Source organism: Curcuma longa, chromosome 11 (assembly GCF_044706935.1).
Source record: "Curcuma longa cultivar G26 ecotype Majalengka, Jawa Barat chromosome 11, ITB_CL_G26_1.1, whole genome shotgun sequence".
NCBI classification, from domain to species: Eukaryota; Viridiplantae; Streptophyta; class Magnoliopsida; order Zingiberales; family Zingiberaceae; genus Curcuma; species Curcuma longa.
Genome location: NC_133871.1, coordinates 28126265 through 28137512, shown reverse-complemented (window position 1 = coordinate 28137512; position 11248 = coordinate 28126265). Strand labels below are relative to the sequence as shown.

At 35.9% G+C, this 11248-nt stretch overlaps 1 protein-coding gene and 1 pseudogene across 1 annotated transcript; both read right to left on the bottom strand.

Annotated features, from left to right (window-relative positions):
* Positions 1–114: 114 nt before the first annotated feature.
* On the bottom strand, positions 115–4321 carry LOC141839902 (uncharacterized). The gene is made up of 3 exons (XM_074727755.1): positions 3978–4321; positions 3132–3280; positions 115–498 (listed from the first exon to the last, which is right to left on the bottom strand). The coding sequence occupies exons 1-3, from the start codon at positions 4161–4163 to the stop codon at positions 366–368; spliced, it is 468 nt and encodes a 155-aa protein (XP_074583856.1). The 5' UTR covers positions 4164–4321; the 3' UTR covers positions 115–365.
* Positions 4322–5156: 835 nt separating this feature from the next.
* On the bottom strand, positions 5157–10049 carry LOC141836844 (CDPK-related kinase 3-like; annotated as a pseudogene).
* Positions 10050–11248: the final 1199 nt, after the last annotated feature.

Here is an 11248-nt window from a genome sequence, read left to right as displayed (position 1 = left end):
TGCAGTCAAAATTAATATTTTAAACAAGAACTAACATGCTACCATCATACAGATTTAACTTGTTCTAAATGATACAGAAAGAGGGCCCGGAAAAAAGCTTACATAACACAGATGAGTAAATAATTTTGCTGTTATTTATATCAAAAATCAATGAAATTAAGTTTATAAGATAAAATAAAATACAGACAATAGAAAGCAGCAAAACATCCACGGCTACAATCTTCAGATGTTCTATACATGAACACAAGCTCATCCTTTTTAAGGCTCTATGTATCGCCGCAGAGTTAAAGGATTACCCAAAAGACTTATATGAACTATTGCGAATGATAATGATAGACCAATATACCTTCTGCGCGATAAATCTTTCATCCATTGATTCCGAAGATTCGGACCTTGTGCATGTTGGGGAACTTGGCAATCACCAAAACTGCCACTGCGAGCGTGTTCAAGAAAAGCATTGGATGATGGTAGTCAGTCGTATGAGAGGCAATCAAGTACCTGTTAAGAATTATAGTCAAAATGCATGAAACAGTAGTTAAATACTTTCACATGTCAAAACACAAGAATTAGAGCGTCTTTGAGATGTTTATGACTAAGTAGCCAGACTTGACATGGTGACAAGATGACAGATTGGGGGATTGAAGTAGAAATTAGTATGAAAAGCATGAACAAAGATGAACTTCTCCGGCAAGGAAAAGGACCAGCAGTAGGTATACAGATTTTAGAAGCCAGTTTAAACTTGTACTGCCTAATAACATAGCAGGTAATGATCGCTATGTAAATTAAACAAAAAGACTTAAACCTAAAATTTTTTTGGGAGAGAATGAAACCTTAGAATCAATTTTTGGTCTTCAATTCTCATCATGATCATAAACACAACATGTGCTAGTTGCATTTACCCTATGGTTAACTAGAAGAATGCTCGACTCTAATGATTCAAATAGGATATCTTCCACAAACTGCCAAGACAAAGCACTTGCTATCAATAAAATGATGCTCATGTGCCGAAAGCCAATGAGTTCAATTCCTATGCGTTCCTATGATAAAGAAAATGTGATGGCTTGAAGGTATTAGATAAAGCATATCACTTGAAATCCCATATGTATACAGCTAGATATTAGAGGAAAAAGTAGATAGGTGAAGGTAAAGGTCTTCTTTCATCAGATCATGGAAAAATAAAGAAAAACACCATATTGTTTTGTTGTGAACAACAGTATAACATACTGACCATCCACACCCAACCTTGTTGGCGTGCAGTGCAGAATATGGATCATGGAACTCAGAAATCTCTAAAAAAAATCCAGAAAGTCAAGAAAAATTATTCAGTTACTAAGAACATACAGAAATCAGTGTAGCAATATTGTTAAAAAGAATTCCATAACCACATAAAAACATAAGTGCCTCGATTATCGGAAAGTCCTGGGGTAGTGATATACAGGAAATATAATTAGTAAGGTTCAGAGTTTAGGTACATATTCAAATAACAAAATATTTTTTTGGAAAAAAATCCTGTTTAGAAAATTTGAAGTGCTACGAAAGAATCAGCAGAGATAATGTCCATATACTCTTAGGGTGATCAAGTATTGAGATATTTGCAAACAGAATCAGTGAGATGCAAGTTAACTGTAAAACACTAATAGCACATGAATAAATCTACAGATGGCAATTTGTAGGGGAATGACCAACCACCACGAATGGCTTCATGAAATTAAGTAGGGCTTTGTTTTGTATCTTAAATGGAATGGGAAAAAGAGTTTGGGGGAGGGGGGGGGGGGGGGGGTAAAGACGTTGACTTGATTGGGATTGGCATGTTTCAGGACTCCTTCAGAATAATATGAGAATATCCATGTTAAGGAGAAAACAGGTGAAAATATTCCTTTAAAGAAAATTGCAATTTTTTTCTTCTAAAGTAGTTGGTGAAATCAATTCTCTTTTGTGGAATATTAAGCAATTTTAGAAAATAATCAAACCTTTTCCTGTTGGCTAACACAATGTTATTCAGAAGGAAAGGAGTGTGCATTCATTTTCCATAAAACATCATTTAGTAATTAGTATAATTAACCAACATTAACAAGAATAAGCCATCGTTTGTACATCTAAAGGCATAATCAGCATGCCCACTTCCTTATGGGTATTGTATCCACACTTTCTGAAAACTAAATCTCATTGTGTGAGAATACAAATTCTAATAGTTCCACTTATCACAAATTTCCTTACTTCCATGGAGATGAGAAGTGGGATTCAAATTTTCTTGTCTCAAGAGAGGCCATGACTTGTTTGGAATCAACCATTGGAAACGATTTCTAATAATTCCTAACAAATATAATTTGAATTTTTATATTTTGAATGTCATATCTGCACATCTAAAGGCATAAACAGCATGCTCACCTCCTTATGCGTACTGTATCCACACTTTCAGAAAACTAAATTTCATTGTGTAAGATAACAAATTCTAATAGTTTCACTGAGCACGAATTGAAACATTAATCCTTCCTTCCATGGAGATAAGAAGTGGGAATCAAATTTTCATTTCTCAAGAGTCCATGGCTTGTTTGGAATCAACCATTGGAAACGATTTCTGATTTCATGATTGAATAATAACTCCTAAGAAATATAATTTGAAATCTTATATTTTAAATGTGAAAAAGAAAATTGGAATTTGTTTGGATTCATGTGTATCAATGTTTTTGCTGTTTACCTGTATGATGTTATAATATCCTTTTCCAGAATTTTTCAATCAAACACAAAACCAAGTTGGACTAAATCTCCAAATCCAGAACTTTCTTTCTACAATTATTGTTTCCAAAACTTTTATTTTCCAAACACAATAGTCAAGTAAATATCTTAGCAGAATTCCCATTTTATAAAAATATTATAATTGCACACAGAAGAGTTTTCAGTTCAAGAATGCATCAATCACAAATTCAAGCCAATTTAGATTGTGCGTTCAAACATGAGCTTCTTTGAAATTCCAATTCTCACCTTTTGTAATTTACAAACGTAGGGATCTACTAAACTATCCGAATTACTATGCCAGTTCTATATGATTCTAAGATCACGAATAACGAATAATTAGAATTTTAAGGAAATATCAAGAGTATAAAAGAGAGGTTCAAAAGCATAGTACTCACAGGACAACAGGTACAACAATCAGAAATTTCCTGTTACGCGTGAGTTGCTTCCCATTATCTATTTGTTCCCACCATGTCAAATTATTGTAGATACCCTGGTCATCGGAGAATGGAGTCCCCTTTTCCCAATGGAAGAAGTAATATGTAACCTGGAAAAAGTTCAGAAGGGAACTAATATTCAGGATGCAAAACAATCGTGTACAACTAAAGGTTCAGGTACTCATTCGAATCAATCCAAAAAAAGTTAAACTAAAAAACAGAATCAGCAATGTTAAACATAACCTAATCAATCAGTCCTATAGCCACAGACAAATAAATTAACAGAATGGTAGAATTGTTCAATGTAACTTTTAACTATCAGATTTTCACACTAACCATTCAATGTAACTTTTAGCCAATAAATATCTAACTTTTAGCTCTATAAGTTCTATCAGTAGCACCGCATATATAATTCGTCTGTAGCTGTTCAGAAAGAGGATGCTGATAATAGTCTAGCGCATATAGTTATATCATCATCGAACCTCATATGACTGTCCAAAGGAGAAATCTAATTTTTTATGATTCCGAGATTAAACCAACGAGGAAATAGAAACAAAAAAGAATTCAAAGCAAGGGAGCTCCAGGATGTTTGTCTTCGCTCTCCTTTTCTCAGATTCACTTCAAAATGATGAATTGATTCGACAAAATCCCAACTTTTTTGAACTAAAAAGAAGAAACTGAATCCAAAACCCCTCTTTCTGAATATTACGAACGAGATCTTCAATGACTATGCAAGAAAGAAAAAAATAAATAAATAAAAACGCATCGGAATGAAGACAAAAGGTCAGGACTTGGCGGGCGGCCTACCGCAAAGTGGGAGAGGTTGACGACGGTCCAGGCCATGCCGGGCGAGCAGCCGAAGACGGAGAGTACTAGGAGCCAGTAGAAGAAGAGGATGAATATGTAGGTGGTCCAGACTCCGGGGTACATGAACCACTCCGTGTTCTTATTCAGATCCGCCGGCGGCACCGTTTGCACGTAGAGCATTGCCATCGCGGTTTCCCACTTCCCCTCTTCTCTTTATCGAATCCAATTACAGGCACGGAGGTTGAATAGGAATCGCGAGCGATCGACGGAGAGGAGACGAGGATAAAGATCAAAGAGAAGGGCACGATTTTGGACTTTCTCCGTCGGCGGATGGAGAAGAAAAAGAGGACACCCAACTTTTATGTTTTTTCCTCCACAAATTTCATTATATTTATTTTTACTCAGAAAACTTTCAAATGTTCCATACCGAATTTATTCATTTTAAAAAATATATAATTTAACAAATTTAAATAGAATCATAAAATTATTATGTCTAATATTTGACAGCTCTTTTGAAATATTATTATTAACTAATATTAATTAAAAATAAATATTCAATCATAAATTAAAATTGAATATTATTTTATTTTTTATTTTATATGTGATGCTAAATATATCTTTAATGCTTATTTTTATTTATAATACTTGCTTAAATTTTGCATATCATTTATTTGTATTTTAATATTAAATTCTACATAGGCCTTAAATAATTATATTATTTATCATTTATTTTTTTTCTTTTTTATATTAAGCGAACGAATTAAGTGAGGGGAAAATGAGAGGGTGATATTTTATGATCAGAATTTCGAAAGTACAACTAATATTTTTAAGTGACTTTCATCAATCTTTTATGCCTTATTTTACATCTAATTTCATAACCTATATACCTATCACACCATTTTCAAGATATGATTCTCAAAATTTTCCTCACAATTTTTAAGATAATTACTTTATTCATCATTATATTATGCACATCATTTTGTTATATATAAATTAACTATGTTAATAGTTAGAGATAATACAATTATAATGGATAGATAGGTGTTCAGCAGCCACAACAAAGTAATTAAATTTTCATAGATTTACTACACACACTGCATGATTTTCTCAGGCACAAACAATTTCAAATAGTATACTTAGAATTCAACAACCATCATTATAATATGTGGTGGTTCCAATATCACATTGCAAACACATCTCCCCAAAGCCAAGATCAAAAGAATTATCATTAGAATAAATAAATAAAAATGAATAGAAGCAAAGATCTGGATCAACTGGCGAAGGTAGACAGGACCATTCTATTCGGCATGCATACAGTGACCACATAACTACATCAATATATTAATTGTTTGAAGAACTAGTTGATTATTGTTTTGTGTTGGAGCTGCGAACCGTGACGCCATGCAAGTATTTGGTGTACCCGTAAAGGCTGAGCTTGCCATCTTCTTGTCTGATCCAGTCTCGTAGAAAGGAATGATTAGTATGAGTGAGGTTCAGTTCCTGCAGAGGGCAGCAGTTTTTATCATGTTCTAGATAAAATTAACTAGCAACAAAATTAACTTGTACAAGTTGCTATGTATAGTATAGTGTATAGCTACTACCTGAGCTAGCTCTTCCACTGAAACAACCTGATTACCCTCCTGCTCAAAGTGTTGAAATGCTGTGTTTGATATTTGTTCCCATTGTTCCAAAGCCTCCAGCTGATAAGGGCTGATTGCAGCTGCACAAAACTCATCAAAGTCCATCCTTCTTTGCGATAGCGCATCCAACTGTGTGAGTTTTAAATATCTCAAACTTCTCGATTAACCACAATAACAGTAACAGAAGATAGTCTTGCCTAAACAATAAAGCCCTTAACTAGTAACTACTAATTAGCAAGAAGACAAGATGCCTCACTGAATTTATAATCTCAGAAATTCTTGATAATTTCATTGCTTCGGTTGCATTCTGTGAGAGTGCCTGCATGGAGTTTGAAAGAACAGGCATCTCAAATATGTATGACACTTATCAAAAAGAAAGGAAAAAAGAAACAAAATTATAACTGACTGAAGAGCTGGAATGAAGTCAAATAGGCAACATACCATTTGAAAGTTTTCTAGGGAAATCAGCCCATCTTTATTTGGCTGTAGTAACTTATACTGCAATTGCAGATAGAAGAGTTCATCCTCGGTTATAGCTTTCGACAGTGCCTGTGGAAAGAAAAAGTAATATTATATAACAAAGTAGGCAAATTCTTTATATACTCTAAAATTCTGTTCAGAATCCCCGATAACTGTGAAAAATACTCCATCATTTATCGCACACTACCTTCTTTTGGGCGATCACTTAACAGAAATTAAGCTATGTCAAATTGATTATAACTCATGCACTACTGAGCCAATCCACATGACACGTATGTAGGTACCTTCAGTGCAGCCCGTTTTAGAGGAGTAGTGTGGAGGTACGATTTTGTTAACCTATATATAAGCATATCCAAAGGAATTTGCCTTTGATCATTTCGCAACCAAGGGTGAGCTGCCACAAAAAACATATTTAGTATCCGATGAAAACCATGAGAAAAGAAGTTACCAAAATAAACAGTAAAAGAGTGATTTAAATAATTTAGAGAATGGAAGATAAATATACCATTTAGTTATTTGATGAATCTCATGTGTTCTACAATCTATAACACAAATTTTGAGTGAACACAGTTAAACAACTTACTCAACGCTTGAGCAGCTGTCATTCTTTTCCTGTAGTCTTTATTCAAAAGCCTTTTCACAAAATCCTTAGCTTCTGCAGATACATCAGGCCATGGTGTATCGTCAAAATTAGGATCAGCCCTCAATACTGATCGAAAGATTCCTGATTCCGTCCGTGCCCAGAAAGGTCTACTACCACATAGTAGAATGTAAGTTATGACACCAATGCTCCACATATCTGCTTCAGTGCTGTATGATCTATGTAGGACTTCAGGAGCAACATAGTATGCACTTCCAACAATGTCATTTAGTCTTTCATCTGCGACCAAATATTCCACTCTTTAATAATAGCATAAAATCATGCAAAAGGTAACTCATATAATCAATCAGCTAGAGAAGATATTGGAAGTCATGTGGGAAATCCAAATACTACCCCCAATGTTCGCAACTATCTCAATTCAAAGGAATAAAAAATATACTGATACGCCATATATGACATCAACAATAGATATTTATTACCTGGTCTAATAAAATCAGAAAGACCGAAGTCAATTAACTTCATCGGAGAACTTTCATCGTTAGTTGTGAAGAGAAAATTCTGTTACAACATAGAGAAGAAGACATCAGTAACATGCATGGGTTTTAATTAAAACAAGAACAAAAACTAAATGCAACTCATTTCAAACTTATATAATAAACATCAAGCAAAAAATAGTGGACCTCTGGCTTTAGATCACGATGAACAACACCTTGAAAGTGACAAAAGGCTACCACGCCCAGTATTTGCAAAACAATCGCTTTTGCATCTACCTCTGCGTATTTCCCTCCTCTTTGAAATAGAGGAAATTGAATGAAAAGAAAAACAATAAGCACTACGCCAAAAATGGAGATTCCTGATGAGTAGAAATTGAATTAAATTAAAGAATTCACTTACCTGGACAAGATTCTTTCTAATAACTCTCCACCTTCACATAATCTGAGAAAGAAAATTAGAGCAGCATAGTAAATTGCACGTACCAAGTACACTAAAAGACTTAAACGTTGCCTATTATGAAAACTGTGAGAAGAAGCAATTATGTAAAGGCTAAATTACAAGCATTTATTAAAACATAATGAATTTCTAAACAAACCTGCACTTCCAAATTAATTACCTAAAACTGAAAGTAGTTAAACATTACAAGTTAAATAAATGCGTGTAAATCCAAATGTATCATGTATATTGAGAACAAGTTTCAAGTAAAGTCAAGAGGAAACAGATAAGACATACTCCATTATGATGTAGACATTAAGGGCATCCTCACATGCTTCATAAAATTTAACAAGATTTTTGTGTCCAGACAAAGCTTTCAAAATTTTAACCTCCCTACGAACATCTTCAATTGATATTGGTGTTGTCATCTGCGAAAAGAAAAATCTCATAAACCATATGAATATACTAATGCATTGACTTTCATGAAGTAATCAAATAAATATGCAACTGCTTCAATGTTCTCCAGACAAACCTTGAACAAACTAGTTTCATATATAGTCATAAAGCAGTGCATTTTTTTCTTTTTGAATAATGATTGATGAGTTTTAGCTAAGGGTTTTGTATGTTGTTGAAAGCTACCCATTTCACAAATAAAATACAACCAACAAATACCAGTACACTCTTTGATAATGTACAATCATATATTTTTTCAGCAAATGTGTACCAAGTTTTGTCACATATGATGGATATTGCACATTTCAAGTAATGTCACCGTTTACTGTTTTTGCAGCAGAGAACTAACCTTTATCCTTGTATCTATTCCATTTGTATCCTATTTTCTGGGGGTTTAACAAATTGACAAGTTCATTTCTCTTGCATTAGAATCTTGCAGTCTAATACACCTAGAGGTTTCTCATTCTTTTTCACTTCATCAATTATCCTTGTCCCTTAATGCCTGTTTATATATAGGGATCTGCAGCTATATGATGACTGTCAATTGATTGATTCCGACTTTCCATCTCTCCCTCCCTCTATATAGTTAAATTGCTACATTAACTAGCCTTGAATGATTTGCCTGTTATAGGCTTGTTAGTTGTTACCTTCATTCTCTATCTTTATGCTGCATTTAAATGAAATAAATGTCACTTACAACTAAAGACATGCATGTACAAGTTATTCGAAGTTGTTAGGATATTCCAACAACCTATCAAATACCCCAAGTGCCCATATTAGTCTTCCTAACCTCTAAAGATGAGAACTTGGTTATGGTTTAGAGACATCAAGAATTTCTAGTTTATTTATGTGGTGTTTAGGTGCTCTATTAAGTTTGCTACACCATAGTTTCCTTCTCGTTTTAGTGTTCTAGTGTGGAGGGAGACCAGTTGGCCAAACCCGACTGAACTTGGTACCGTTGAGTTTTTGGCTTATGATTTCATTCTTCTTTTCCAGTCAGTTCTCCACTGCAGCTGCAACAATATCCAACAAACATGTCAAGAGATACTTCATTTGAAATTATTCCTAAAAGCAAGGTTGAGGAGGCAGCCCGAGAAAGAACTTCATGTCCAACCTAAGCATCAATGTATTCAAGAACAAATGACAAAAGGAAGAGCTGTGTGACTAAAGGCTAAAGTATATCAAAAGGAAAACGAACGACATGATGAGGGAAAAAAACTTTTCGCTTATAAAAGTAGACATGTATATTTGGATAATGCCACGGCACCTTAGCTTTGGGGATGATCTTGACAGCAACACATTGGCCTTTCATCTCCCCTTCTTGACCGTGGCTAACCACGTATTCCCGAAATGGCCGCGTCCCACCTCCTTTCCGAGCTCATACTTCGACCCAAAGTTCTTCCCATATCCGAAGCTCTTATCAAGAGGCTGCTCCGCATCCCCCCCACCTTCACTAGGCACGACCCCATTTTTGTTTTTCGTGGCGCCCTGCCGTTTGGCCAGGGCCGCTTTGATGTGCTTCGCTGGCGATGGCGGTGGGAAGGGCCGTCGGAAGAACCGTTTCGGGGTGAACCTTGCCGGAGAACGAGATACGCCGCCTTCTGGGAGAGGGCTGGCGGAGCCCGGGGGATAAGGGCTGGGCCAGGTGGAGGACGGGTGGACCGGGGTGGTGGGGGCACTGCCTCCTCCTGCATGGGGAGGCGTGACACCAGATGCGTCCGCGTTGCCCGGAATTGTCTTGTTCCTCCGGCGTCGGCGTTTCCCGTCGTCGTCCTTGATGGAGCTTCTCGTGCCGTGGCATTGCCCCATTTCTCCACCTACTCCTCCTTCGCCGCCTCCCGATGAAGCTGCTTACCCTTTTCTTCTCTTCTTCTTCTTCTTTTTGTTCACAAATCCGATCGATCGATCGATCGATCGAGGGTTTAATCGGCACGAAGGCGGTCAAAGGCACGGCGTCGGACGAGAGGACGAAAGATGAGGAGCGGACGACGAGGAAGACAGGAGTCGTTCGACATTAAATAGCTGACCACCCAAAGTATCAAACTTTAATTAATTACACTCGAGGGGCCAATATGTAAAAGTAAAGGATTACGACACAAACATCAATCTACTATCGAACAAAAACACGACACGTCTTTCTTAACCAATACAATGGAAACGTGGAACACAATCAATGGATGAAAAAGGTGTGCGTTGGTCGGACAACGCCATTGAAGCTCAAACCGCGTAAAAAACAAATGCAGATGAAGGTGGCAACATAAATAGCCGTTGGATATTGAAACGCAGAACTAGAATTAATGGATCTGATGGATGTAGGCGTGGTAAACAAATGGGTACACGCTGTCGCCTTTGTTATGGTTTGGTTGAGTTAGAAATTGGTCGGATGACGTGGCACATAGATTTTTAAGAGTACAGGTGTATGACGTCACGTTTTGGGCTGTTAAACGTGTTTTGCATGGGATTAAATGCTAATCCAATGATTACCTTTAATCTATGCAAAACTATGAGCATGATTATTCAGATAATTAGTCTCTCTTTTTTTTTTGCTTCTTTTTTTGACATTTTTGATACAAGGATTAGTTGATTAATGAGATGTCTTCAACGTGGACCAGAGGTTGCAGGTCAGTAATCTAAATTAGAGTTCTAACTGCTTAGTTAATAATATACAATGAGTTGTCAATTCCCTTTTGATCTCACAATTTATTTTATTTTTTATATTGTTGCATTTCTGTCGACAAATCCTAATAAAATCTTAACCTCATTAATTATCACAATTGTCTCGCCTGAATCACGCCTTCGTTGACTTCAAGATTAAACCCACCGGTCAATGCCCGACGCTTACTGTTTCAAAACAAACAGGCACGCTCATTAAATTGAGGATGTTTGACTTGCCTCGTGATTTGTCACTGTTTGACTTTGTTAATAGGAAATCTACGCTTGACGAATTCTTTGTCGGTCCAATTAAAAATGGAGAAAAAAAACTTTAAAAAAATAATCTTGATTTTTCAGAAAGATTAGTCAAGGATTCAATTTTTCAAAAAGTTACTCACGAACAAGGGCATCTGATAGTTGACTTTGTCATCCTCGACTTAACTCAGTCCCTTCCTAATCGGGCATAGAACTATACTTTATTTAAAATCATTCAAGGTTCAAAATGTGACTGAGTT

Excerpts from the sequence above, each read along its gene's own strand:
- LOC141839902 (XM_074727755.1), bottom strand. The coding sequence starts at position 4,163 with ATGGCAATGCTCTACGTGCAAACGGTGCCGCCGGCGGATCTGAATAAG. Across the intron at positions 3,281-3,977 it reads TCAACCTCTCCCACTTTGCG|GTTACATATTACTTCTTCCA; the intron begins GTAGGCCGCCCG and ends AACTTTTTCCAG. Across the intron at positions 499-3,131 it reads ATTGTTGTACCTGTTGTCCT|GTACTTGATTGCCTCTCATA; the intron begins GTGAGTACTATG and ends AATTCTTAACAG.